The following is a 14,360-nucleotide window of genomic DNA, read 5'->3' as shown; positions in this document are numbered from 1 at the left end:
GATATACCGGTATTCAGTTGTTAACATAGGCTTATCGATTTTGAAATAAAATTGTCCACATCAACAGCAAGTTAAGAGAATAACAATGAGAAGAATGTTTAAATGATGGTATATAACGATTGCAAAATGATATTAATGCGAACGTCTATATCGTCAAAACGGAAGATAAGTTGATTAAATGTAAGCAATTTCGTGAAAATATGTACAAAATAAACACGTCTTGGTCATTTAAAATGAAGCAGATACATTACGTTTATCAAATTAACTTCAGTTCATTCCTTTCTTGTTGACCATAATGCTACTTATACATAAATTAATAATCTAATATTAAAATAATGCCGTTGTATTTTATCATTATGTAGTGTCAAATCATTGTGACCTTTTAAGCTGGTCATAGTGTGAGGGTCCACTGACTTGACCTAATTCTTGGTACCCTGCGTTGTCCTCTGCCGTGTCATGTATCCCTTGTTGTGAAACGAAGTCATTTGAATGCGAATCACATTTTGTCCTCTGTTGCGTAACACCTCGTTGTTTACACCCGGTTTGTCTTAAAATCCTAAATTAATGCAATAAAAAAAAACATTGAATTTTATTGATTGTATTCTTAAATTGATGTAATGAATAAATGTATAGCAATCTGTTAAAAATAAGGTAATTTCGAACCCTGCATACGATTTGATTTGACATTTAAATAACTTTCAGTATAAAAAAAACTTAATCTTAAAAGTTCTGCAATTATACTTCATCTTATATATGTGCAATGGGGTAATACTGCAACTTGTGCTAGTTTTCCCAACAAGTTGAGGATGTCAAAATTTAATATAAAATTATTCGTGCATTTTTTCTAGGTCCATTTGTCAATCATTTCTCTTAATAGCATTAACACATTGTTAACAAATCAAATAAAAGTAGAACGGAATTAACAACGTATTAAAAAAAATACTAATTTACCATGTAATTGTACAGCCGTTCACAACGACACTTATGCACAGAACCACACATACTCCTATCAGAAAGGAAAGGTTTTCTGTGCATGAATCCTGCATCGGTTTAACTGTAAAATCGACATTGCTCATTGTTAACATCCAACAACGAAGAATAAAAAATAATAGATATGTTTGAAATATAGCGGGTTTTTTTTTTCAAATATAAGTATATTCTTACTATTCTCAGTCCTTGATTCACAACAAGAAAAACATCGATCATCGCACGTTTCATTACAAAAATCCCCAAAGTTACCGGGTACACAGCCCTCAACGCAGCTGCCATTGTTTTTGTTACATCTGTTTTTACAATCTTTACTGCATGTTTTGTTGCAAAATTTTCCAAACCTGCCGACAGGACAATCTCCAATACATTCTCCCGTTATTCTGTCACACCCTGTGGGACAACTGTAACAGTCTCTGTCGCACTGATATCCGTAGAATCCCTCCTGGCAACCATACATACAAGAACCAGTGTAATTATTACACGTATTGTTTACACAGCTGTCAGCGCATTCCAAAGAACAGGTTGGCCCATAACGCGTTGATTCACATACTGTGAAGAAAGGTTTTGACTTCCTTAATACATGCATTGCAATTATAAATAACATCACTTAATATCTAATAACACTCGATATTTAAATGGTCCATATAAATAATCATATTTCGATTATTACCAATTGGCGCACTTGTTATAGGTTAAAGTGACCTAGACAAAATTTGAGATCAAAATTTTTAATTTTATTTTTTTCCATTTTTGATTGTTTAGAACGGTTAATATGGGTATTTTAATGTTTTGTCAAAATTATAAAATCAAATATTGAGTAACAAGCAAGACACAGAATTTATAAACAAAGTTCAGGTCTTGTTATTGACTATACATGTCATTTATTAGTGCAAATATCAGTCAAATGCTGCAATCTTCTGTTGATTCTATTATTTATTAACACATTAAATCAGTTAAATATCTTGTTTGAATTTAAGTTTTTGTGTTAAAGAAATATTAATTCCTTACTTTACCTTGTTTGTAACCGTGTACATGTAAAAGACTCGAGCCTTGTTTACATAACAATGAATCATTACATTCAAAGTTAGGTCAATTATTCAAAATGTATATTTAAACCATTTATACATGAAAATGTAACAAACTAGGCGTTGCATTCTTTTGTAAAATTGATATTCCAATCTATTCAAAATATTAATTTATAAATTAGCAAAAGATTTGATGCCATTCATATGTTGCAATGCAATAAAATTGATGTATGCAAATAAATAAACATTCGATATATATTTGCTACAAAAAATAATTTAGTATTCAAAAGACTTTGCATATCTTTTTACCTATAAAGTTGGTTTTTCACATTCCTGCAAAAATGATAATTTCCATATCCATAATAGAGAGGAAAAACAAAAAGTTGTTCAAAACGGCAACATTAATAATATTTTGATGTGCCTTAAAAATTTACAAGATTATCATTATAATATTATAATATTATACTTACTGTTGCAATAATCACCTGACCAGTTCTGATTGCATCCATAGAGACAAATCCCAGTCTGCTGATTACATGTACCATTTTTACATCCAGAGCTACATATTTGATCACAGATTTCCCCATACCGTCCTTGCGTGCATCCTTGTGTACAGTAACCTTTAGTTTTGCCACAAACTCCCTCGTAACAAAACGATGAACACTGTATTGTACAGGTGTCTCCCCAAAATCCGGAGATACAGGTGACACACTGCCCAGTACTTCTGTCACAAGACGGTTCTTTACAGTTTACATGGCATACTGAATCACATGAATGTCCCCAATATCCATCCACACATCCCTGGCTACAGAACCCAAAAGCATCGCAGACTTGGTTAATGCAATTCTTATTGCACCCTATTTCAAAAAGATATTTCCTTAAGCATGGTCGTAGGAACAGAAATACATATTTAAACCGATGCCTTATTTAAACAAAAACAAACTAGTTAAATAAACACAAAAAAAAAATTCAAAGTACTGAACTACTGACGGGAGTTGATTTTATCGATAATCACTTATCTTAAAATCAATTTATCTTGCATAGCAATTAGTTTCTAATTTGAATTACGCACTTTTTCATAATATGATTTTTTAGACTTTTCCGACAAGAATTTCGAGAAACCCCATATGAATCATGTTGTGTATTTAAAGATAGATTTCAACTACTAACAAACAATTCTAAAGATTGTATGGATCCAATCACTATTGATATCGAACTCTAGTCTCGTTATCTAGACGCTCGGCTGTCTCCGTTAATATCCGACAAGCAATAGAGCCCCCTCTCTGCTTGTCACAGATTTACGGAGACAACCGAGCGTCTGTTTGAACGAGATTATATCAACTCTGGCGTAAGTATACATGAGACTACAAAATATCTAAATTGTTCGTAGTATATAAAATTTTTGACTATTTTCAAATTATTTATAGATAAAATTCGTTGAAAAACAATGCTACAGCATACATACATGTAACATCGATTTTTTGCTATTTTTTTCAAGAACTTTGTCTTGTCAGCGGTGATGATTTGTGCTTAGGTCCAAACACTTTCACTTTCGGTTTGCCAGAGTAACTGCATAAGAGAGTTGATTAAATTCAACTCACCAAAAACATAATTGGCCTTTTAATTAGTTTTTTAAACTAAAATGTACTGATTGAAGCAGTAAAACAGTCAATTTATGAATATCAAAGAAAATATTTGTTTTAGGATTGGGTGGAACATGTTATTTCATGAAACAGTTTATGGAAAAGAAATGTTTACCATAAACTTCTATTTCACAAACTTCAAGGATTGCTCCATGTACACCATATTTATCATCTTCTGGAGCATCATACGTTGTCTCAACAATGACGTATCTAGCTTTGTGTTTACAGTGGATGTCTATTATGTTTGGAGGTAAGTCTGGGTATGTTGTGTTGTCAGTGTAACACCGAATTCTTTCTGTTGTCAAACTGTGTGTTGCTGAGACGTTCGATACATCAAGATAAAACTGCCGGAACCGATACTGCTTCCAATATGGTCCATAATCTAAATGTACACTACATTAATGCATAATTATTGTGTCCTAGACTCCAGTTACGTCTTATCCATTTTATCCTTCAGATTGAGAAGAAATTAACTTTTTTGTTCAATTACAGCTGTAATTGGATTACATTATATTGTTGGTTTTACCGTGTCTAAAAATTGACTTTAGCAAACATGTTTGTATGAAATGTATACACAAGTTAAATTGTCTTATACAAGTACATGTGATACTGGAATGTTAAACGATTTCATGAAAACGCCAAGAATATATTCCAAAATATTAATAAATATTCCAGTAGACTTTTCTTTACATTTTCGATGTCATACTTTGCATATGACGTGACGATATATAATATTCCAGGGCCAGAAAATTACTTGTTCAGATTCGAAAAATGTCATTAAGTTATAAAATGTATATATTTATTTATTACTAATTATAAGATCAAATGCCATGATAGTTGGTGCATGAACAGTCGACTTTATCTATATTTAAATTTTAAAAATGTATAATTAATAAGAATAAAATATGCATACCGTCATTTCTGTAATATATCTTGACATAGTTAATGCTGTAGGGTTTGCCGAGGTCCACCTGCAGCCATGCTCTTGTTTGATTAACATCCGTGTGGGAACAGTGGATTGAGGTCGTGTTTAAATTTCCATCATTCGCTTTGCTTGACGTATAAGACTCAAAGCTTGAGCTCACAGAAATTATTGTAGTAGATCTTCGAGCGAGATTCTCTGTAAATACGAGGGTTGTTCGGAATTTATTCCCAATGGGTAAAAAAGATAAATCATCGAAATTTCACCAGGATTTCTTTTATTAATGTACAAATTTTAAAATTAATAACATCATATGTTCATTCCTGGTAACCTAACAGATTTGTCTACTTCGAATTACTCGGCGCAATTACAAACTCATCGCAACGTCATTTTAACGTCTTTACTTGGTCCCATGTTAAAAAACCTAACAAATGAATGGAAAACATTAATCATTTTTCATTTTTTAACTTTTCTTCGCGGTTAAAAGAGCGTAAACTGCCCCAAATTATGTTATATCGTATAACATACGTCGAAATTTAATGTATTCCTAAATATTTACATTTCCCAGTGTCTTGCCTGTAATAACACTATGTATCGATTTTGTACTATATAACCCATAACTACAAATGACGCCAAGCTGAGGTGCCATTGGGGGTCTGCTTATTTATATTTAAATACTTAATCGTACTATGGCTTTAAATTATATAAATACAAGTAATAAAGAATCATTCTTTGAATATTATGAGGTGATAATTCCGGTCGGGGCGTGATCAAATCTATCATCAAGCCCTCCGGGCTTTATTGATAGATTTGATCACGGCCCGGCTGAAATTATCACCTCATAATACTCGAAGAATGATTCCTTATTCCTTAAATAAAGCCGAACTTTCTGAACTCAGTACAGTACCGATCAGACTCAACCTAACTGAAGGTAAACCCAAAGTCAATCCAGAAAGTAAACCTTGATCACAAGTTGACCCTTGAAGCAGACGCTACATTTGTATTTGGAAAATAAAAGGGTTGGGAATTACAGACAGTTAGATGATTAGATGTTTCCTTATGGTATTTGATCTATTAATTATACTAGCACATGCGCAACGGCACGGGGGTATCGAGACACTTAAAAGGAATAAGAATATTTTATGTAACGTCCAAATAAACAGCACGTAAAACCTGTTTAATCAAACGATGTTAGGATGAAAGCATTGCACATGAATTCAATTTTTGAAAAAAATAACTATATTATATGGTTTATTTTTGTAAGATTTAATATTAAGTGTACAATGTTACCGCACTGACGTCCCATGTTGGCCTTTGTAATAATTATCTTGGATAACGAAAGTTCATACGTACAGGCATATTTCATTCAACTTAATTTCCGTAAAACACAGTGTAAACATGTATAACAATGCATGCAGATACAACGTATGTATAAAATGCGTCTAACCGGATCAAAAAATAGTAGGCAAAGTAATGGAACGAATATTAACCTTCTGAGCACGGAGATGGGACAACATATACATTAGCAAAAATGTCTTTTACGAGTCGTGTTCACGAGTCGTGTTCAGACTTAAAATTACAATTTAACCAAAACGCATAACACCGTCTTTGTTTATGACAAATTAGAATGAAAATTCAGAGAAACATACCTACCGTAACAATAAACACAAGTCCCAACCAGGGCAAAGAACGTCCATAACACAGTTTGCATGTTGAAACAGGAAGTTATTTTCAGCCTATTTGATTCTCAAAGCATTATACATAAAAGGGTTTTATTTACGTTTAAAAAGATAATGTTTATTCAATGATTTTACATTATGGGACACAACACTGCAGCGCCTACAATTAATGTACACGATGTGTACTATGCTGTATATCAAATTATTTTTAAACAGACAATCCATATTGCAGAATTAAAGAAACGTTGCGTTTACAAATGGGTTTCATTTTTAAAAGAAGAGCGCAATGTGGAACAATTGCAGACAAACAATGCTATTTAGAATATCCAGGCGTCCTTTTTTCATTTAAACGGTGTTTGAATATATATGTGGTGTTATTTATGTTAAACCTAGTCCATTTAAACTATTTCTTCCTGCACTTTGTCTAATAGGTTAACCTTTAGCTGTCCAAAAGGGCTGTAACGTGACATGCTCTATAATACAAGATGGTTTGGGTAAATACGAGCAAATGAAAACACAATGAAAAAAACCCAACTATACAACATAAACCGTATTTATTGACCCAGGTTCAGGAGTTAAAGCCCTATGACGGGACAGATATGGTCATAGAGTAAAACTATTGCATCTTTCAAAAGTTTTTTTTTTCCATTTCGACATGGCAAATAAATAAAGTCCATGAAGATTTCTACGAAATTTGTAACATTCAAGGCCCGTTGTTCAGGGGTTGAATCCCTCATCCTTAATTGTGAATTTGGAGGCCCCCAAGTCATGTGCTTAAGCCATAGGGCGGGGCTATTGTTGCCATATACATGTAAGCAAATAAATAAAATGTAACGATAGTTTCTTCTATACTATTAGAATCTAAGGGGGGGGTGGGGTTATTAAATGCATTTGATGTTATGTCCTCTACTCAGATTGTAGAATTGAATTCTCTTGGGCAGGGGTCTAGGCCTTTTGTTTATGTGGGGGAGCGTAACAAAAACAGTGGTACGCTAGTAATTTCAAAATGCATTACTTCACATTTTTAAAACCCAGTAGCAATACACTTATATATTGTACCATATCTAAAGAAAACAAATCCCAAGGTCCAGCCTATAGAGGTTAAAAACTGGATTTCTTTTAAAAATACATAAACACAGCAATTTTAGAAGGGAGACACTTAGCATCGTGCAGGTGTAATGATATCCGAAATCTTGACAAACACTCGACCCCCCCCCCCCCCCCCCCCCTTATGCTTCTTGTCAGCAAAACAATATTTCGGCAGTGTCAACCCTATACATGGAACCATTATTAAAACCCCTGGTTTAGGATCTGCAGAACTATTGTTATTGACATTAATGAACATTTCTCGTTTGTCGATAGACTTCCTGCTGTAGTTTGATTACTTACTTACTCTCTCTCTCTCTCTCTCTCTCTCTCTCTCTCTCTCTCTCTCTCTCTCTCTCTCTCTCTCTCTCTCTCTCTCTCTTTTGGAAATGCCTTTTAAGAAAACATTTGCCCTGATGTAAAATCATATTAGGCTACTTCACAAAGAAAAAAACCCATAAAAATAGTCATTCGAGAGAACCTGTAAATAAGTTTAAAACATGTACATGTACCAACCGCCACTAACTTTATACATTTCTGGAATTAACCCGTAATAATTTCTCACCTTAGATATATCCTGCATTACTGCCTATAACTTCGAGAGAAAACAGTTCTCAAGAGTTGTGCTGATAGTTTGATAAAGTGTTTTTATATCGTAGAGTTATTTTTTTCTAAAGCAGAGGTGTCAATGAAAATGAAAGAGTTCCGTTTCTACCATAATTTGATGCAAAGTTTCTCAATATTTTTTTTTTACAGATCTCTCAGTCTAATATATCATAAATAGAGACAGCTTTCGACGAAGTACATTTTGAATCAGGAACACATTAAACACAAGGCAAGAACGTTTTTAGAAATGAAAGATAACTATTCTTGAAAGAAAATTTAACACGTTTTAAATAGTTTTATCCACATTTACAAATATAAATACTACAAGGAGGGGGAATAACACAATGTGGCAAATTAAATTTATAAAAAGCACTAGTACTCAATGTTTTAAAACTCTCATTCATATGGAGTGTGATCAGGAAGTGTAATGTCGTTAGCTGTAGTAAGTAGGTCAGAAATATATTTGAACTTTATTTGGCTTATTGTTCTCTTTTTATGTTCTATAACACACACATCTCACTCTATAACAATGCATTTATATCCAGCTTTCAAAACTATTCAACAGTTTTTTTGTTTTATGCTTGTTAATATAAACGCAATATCATTAACAAAATACGAGTATCAGATACGCCGTTGTCTTGTCAAATTATTCAACAAATTCAAACACATTCTCTTTACACAAGAATGATGTGTTTTGCGATGTTTCTGTTTAGTGAGGACATAAAACTTCCGTTAAGTGGTGATTGGTTATTGTAGGAAATAATTCTTATAAGTAAAATTACTGAGAACGCAAATGTTAACACATGTAAAAGGTTTAATTTATATAAATATTCATGAATAATGACTGAGGTTCAATGATTGATCAATGTCATAATATTGTTGCCCAGGAGAGCAAACCAAGCCTCTCGACAATAAATGCTAACTTCCTCAATATTTCCTAATTATTTAATTGACATAGGTAAATATTCATTAAAACATTGATTCGAAATGTATTATTCTATTGGGATTGTCGTCTTTGGTTTCCATCTTCATGTTTATTGTCACGGTAAAGTATAAAATACATTACTTAACATTAAGATACTAATGACTGATTGTTTAACTGGTCAGAAATTTGGTTATGTTGACACCAGGCAGTAAAATCAAAATGATACCGCTTATTTTTTCGCTGGAATACATGTCCATTTTTCCCACCTTATCAACAGGTTCATGGTGTTATGAACCGGTTGATATCCTAACATAGAGGTAATGTTTAATAATATCTAAAAGTGTGACAATACTCGTATACTAAAGTTTATTATTTGAGAATATTATGTAAATAAAAGATATATGAATGAATAAACGTGTATATGAATATATCGGATATATTATCAAAATATCACACAAGTTAAAAAAAAACTATGAATCACACTCTAAATTTCATGCACGTCTTCTAAATATCTTTAAAATAAGAACAACAAATACCAAGTGGGATGGAAAGGAATAATAGGTCAATGCATATACCATATTATTAGTTCAATAAGGATGCCCTAATTGCTTTTATTTCTTTAATGCTACTGAACAATGATATCGCCTAAGGCTGAAATAAGATTGTCTATTGTCTGCCGTTTATTACAAAAAGCAAAAAAAAAGGACAATAAATCACATAGAAAATAACCTAAAGACTATAATTTGTAAAAATGATATCTAGATATTATACAAAATCAATTGTTAAGTATTGTTTTCTCTCCTCTGTCAAAATGACAGAGATTTAAATATTATAATTATATACAGAAAAAAATATTATGTTGGGAAATTTTAATTACATACATTTAGTTTCCAATATGCATCCAGTTTTGTTTTAGTTTAGCGATATTTATTAAATATTGTATTTGTTTTATTAATTACTACCAGTTAGGCGATGTTATTATGTACAAAGCGATAACATAAACAGTCGGAGTTAAGTTGTTTTTTATTTATAGAGTGGTTGCCTGTAGAAAATAAAAATAAAAGATATGATGCCTCATTTTCGTTATCATTTGAAGAAAAAATAATTTCTGCGTTTAATTTATGTTAATGCGGACATTTAAATTTTTCCCTATCGAAATGTATGTTTCACTTTCGATTGCACTTCTTTATTTGCACAGCTGTAATAATTGATATTGCAAAGTATGTTCTTAATTTTCGAAATTGATAAAATGATAGATTAACTTGAAAAAAAATTGTTGTGTAGTTAATGCATAATATTACCATTAATTATAGCACTAGATTGTTTTAATTTGACAGGGCAGTATTTTACATTTCAGTATACTGATAATTAGCTTTATGCATTTTACTAATTGGGATTTGCCAATTATGTGATATAATCGGAACAGGAACCATTACCCTTTAATGCAATAATTAAGCATTTTCACTTAAATGGATGTGCTTTGTCACATTTATTAATGTTGTTTATTTTGGTCTTTCAACTTATGTTTAAATATGGTGTATTATTTCGCTTTTTTCCATTGACTTCAACTGACATGTAAAATAACATGTAAAATACGCATGACATCATTTCACACTTTAAAACTTATGAATTGATATATTTTAGTGCTTTTCAAATGTCTAATTTTTCTTCAAATTGTTTGGTGCTAGACAGTTTTTAGAATTGATCGTGAATGTTCTCGTAAACAATGTGATGTGTATACTTACGGCGTAAAGTCAGACTATTTCGGATGTCGCATATTACCCCCATTCGCCAAATCCTCTGATATAAATTATTTTGATTTCTGAAAGAAAATATCAAGCATGAATTTGACTTTTCAGGTAATATTTGACAAACGGTAAATGATCAAAGTACAGTTTTCTGCCAAAATTACAGTAAACAGAATTTAAGTATTTCTGTCTGTTTACGCCATTTTTTGACAAGGCTCGTGCATTCCATTTAAATCATTTATTGCAGAAAACCTCTGTAGGCACCCTTCAACATCAGTTTTGCAAAGTTCGACGTACAAATCTAATATTGCAACATTGGTGATTGATGGTGATACAAGAACTTCAGAAAAGTATTGCGCTCACACAGAAGTAAATCAGACAAAGGCGTGGCTTCAAATAGATCTTGGACAACCCTTCAACATAGGAAATGTTCAAATATTTTATAGAAAAGAAGGTATTTAATTTTTCATTAAATCTGAAAATTTTAAGTGTTTTGTGGTTAATATGAACCCACCGGTATTTTATACGTAAATTGATTGAAACAACTAAACAAAATACACCTAAGTCAGTGGTATTACATTGTTTCTCATTTTAAACATTTTTAAGTTAATTTGTAATATGTTGACAATGTTCGTAAAATCGTCGTGTTACTTTATAAATAGGAATAATTATGATTAATGTTTGGGAGAAGATGGTATTTCCCTTCTAGAATAAAAACCTAAGTCTTTGTTGATACTAAGAATAATTTCAAATGAGAAGTTTAGAAATGTTCAAATCAGAATTGATGAAAGATAACACCGATAAAAATTGCATATCTGTCAATTTATCAAATGCAATTTAATGGTCGGTTGGGGACAAGCATTGCCTACCATATGCATCACCCTAATAAGAACTGTTCTTTAAGAATATGTCACTTCCATAGCATCATTAAAGGAGACTCATGATACATGAATGTAAATATATTTTAGGTTTTAGATGTTGTTGTTTTTCTTTTGATCATTATTTTTATTGTCATATATTGATGGTTATTACAAAATGTATGTTTTACTTTATTTTCACATCATATTCCTTAGGTATTTGGAAGCCCTATCGATTTAGACAGTTTTACCTAGATGTATCAAACACTTCAGCAACACAAACAAAAACGGCTCATAGAACTCGATGTTACACTGACAATACCGCATACCCATCAGTACCTCCAAACATAATAGACATACCGTGTAAACACACAGCTAGATACGTCATTGTGGAGACCACGTATGACGCACCTGAAGATAACCCAACTACGGGGGCTATCCTAGAAATCTGTGAAATAGAGGTGTATGGTAATACAAATTATATATATATATATATATATATATATATATATATATATATATATAAAGCACAGAGAAATTCACTTTTGTTGGAGCTCCACCATCCGCCCCGACCGAGGCTTGAACTCACGACCTCTGGAACCCATTCTCCTAGCAGTGAGCGGCCACCGCGCTCCCCACTCGGCTATCTAGGCAAGACAAAAAATCTTGCTTTCGATAACGAACGGAACCTAGCGCGCTGGCCGCGCACTACACAGTCGCTTGAGATACAGGTGGAATACAGTTAAACGACAATCTGAGAGGATCGGAACGATACACATTGCATAGATACAAACATATATAACAAGCACAGACATTGCAATAACTCTCAAATTGACATATACCTGCCCATAGTGAATGATAAAGATATATATAAAGCACAGAGAAATTCACTTTTGTTGGAGCTCCACCATCCGCCCCGACCGAGGCTTGAACTCACGACCTCTGGAACCCATTCTCCTAGCAGTGAGCGGCCACCGCGCTCCCCACTCGGCTATCTAGGCAAGACAAAAAATCTTGCTTTCGATAACGAACGGAACCTAGCGCGCTGGCCGCGCACTACACAGTCGCTTGAGATACAGGTGGAATACAGTTAAACGACAATCTGAGAGGATCGGAACGATACACATTGCATAGATACAAACATATATAACAAGCACAGACATTGCAATAACTCTCAAATTGACATATACCTGCCCATAGTGAATGATAAAGATATATATAAAGCACAGAGAAATTCACTTTTGTTGGAGCTCCACCATCCGCCCCGACCGAGGCTTGAACTCACGACCTCTGGAACCCATTCTCCTAGCAGTGAGCGGCCACCGCGCTCCCCACTCGGCTATCTAGGCAAGACAAAAAATCTTGCTTTCGATAACGAACGGAACCTAGCGCGCTGGCCGCGCACTACACAGTCGCTTGAGATACAGGTGGAATACAGTTAAACGACAATCTGAGAGGATCGGAACGATACACATTGCATAGATACAAACATATATAACAAGCACAGACATTGCAATAACTCTCAAATTGACATATACCTGCCCATAGTGAATGATAAAGATATATATAAAGCACAGAGAAATTCACTTTTGTTGGAGCTCCACCATCCGCCCCGACCGAGGCTTGAACTCACGACCTCTGGAACCCATTCTCCTAGCAGTGAGCGGCCACCGCGCTCCCCACTCGGCTATCTAGGCAAGACAAAAAATCTTGCTTTCGATAACGAACGGAACCTAGCGCGCTGGCCGCGCACTACACAGTCGCTTGAGATACAGGTGGAATACAGTTAAACGACAATCTGAGAGGATCGGAACGATACACATTGCATAGATACAAACATATATAACAAGCACAGACATTGCAATAACTCTCAAATTGACATATACCTGCCCATAGTGAATGATAAAGATATATATAAAGCACAGAGAAATTCACTTTTGTTGGAGCTCCACCATCCGCCCCGACCGAGGCTTGAACTCACGACCTCTGGAACCCATTCTCCTAGCAGTGAGCGGCCACCGCGCTCCCCACTCGGCTATCTAGGCAAGACAAAAAATCTTGCTTTCGATAACGAACGGAACCTAGCGCGCTGGCCGCGCACTACACAGTCGCTTGAGATACAGGTGGAATACAGTTAAACGACAATCTGAGAGGATCGGAACGATACACATTGCATAGATACAAACATATATAACAAGCACAGACATTGCAATAACTCTCAAATTGACATATACCTGCCCATAGTGAATGATGGGTTCCAGAGGTCGTGAGTTCAAGCCTCGGTCGGGGCGGATGGTGGAGCTCCAACAAAAGTGAATTTCTCTGTGCTTTATATATATCTTTATCATTCACTATGGGCAGGTATATGTCAATTTGAGAGTTATTGCAATGTCTGTGCTTGTTATATATGTTTGTATCTATGCAATGTGTATCGTTCCGATCCTCTCAGATTGTCGTTTAACTGTATTCCACCTGTATCTCAAGCGACTGTGTAGTGCGCGGCCAGCGCGCTAGGTTCCGTTCGTTATCGAAAGCAAGATTTTTTGTCTTGCCTAGATAGCCGAGTGGGGAGCGCGGTGGCCGCTCACTGCTAGGAGAATGGGTTCCAGAGGTCGTGAGTTCAAGCCTCGGTCGGGGCGGATGGTGGAGCTCCAACAAAAGTGAATTTTTCTGTGCTTTATATATATCTTTATCATTCACTATGGGCAGGTATATGTCAATTTGAGAGTTATTGCAATGTCTGTGCTTGTTATATATATATATATATATATATATATATATATATATATATATATATATATGATAAAAAAAAAACGTCCATAAGATCTGAAACAACAGATTATTTTTAAATTTTGATATAGATTTTTCAAGAATTTCAA

General features: G+C 34.0%; 1 protein-coding gene across 1 annotated transcript; it reads right to left on the bottom strand.

Moving 5' to 3' along the window:
* Window positions 1-369: 369 nt before the first annotated feature.
* Window positions 370-6,291, bottom strand: LOC128171156 (multiple epidermal growth factor-like domains protein 6). The gene is made up of 7 exons (XM_052836887.1): window positions 6,234-6,291; window positions 4,572-4,778; window positions 3,774-4,040; window positions 2,486-2,872; window positions 1,165-1,539; window positions 952-1,054; window positions 370-556 (listed from the first exon to the last, which is right to left on the bottom strand). Exons 1-7 carry the CDS (start codon window positions 6,289-6,291, stop codon window positions 370-372), a joined length of 1,584 nt encoding a protein of 527 aa, XP_052692847.1.
* Between the last annotated feature and the right edge of the window lie 8,069 nt (window positions 6,292-14,360).

Source organism: Crassostrea angulata, chromosome 2 (assembly GCF_025612915.1).
Source record: "Crassostrea angulata isolate pt1a10 chromosome 2, ASM2561291v2, whole genome shotgun sequence".
In the NCBI taxonomy this organism is placed as follows: domain Eukaryota; kingdom Metazoa; phylum Mollusca; class Bivalvia; order Ostreida; family Ostreidae; genus Magallana; species Magallana angulata.
The sequence above is the reverse complement of the archived record's forward strand: the minus strand, read 5'-3'. Positions and strand labels throughout refer to the sequence as shown.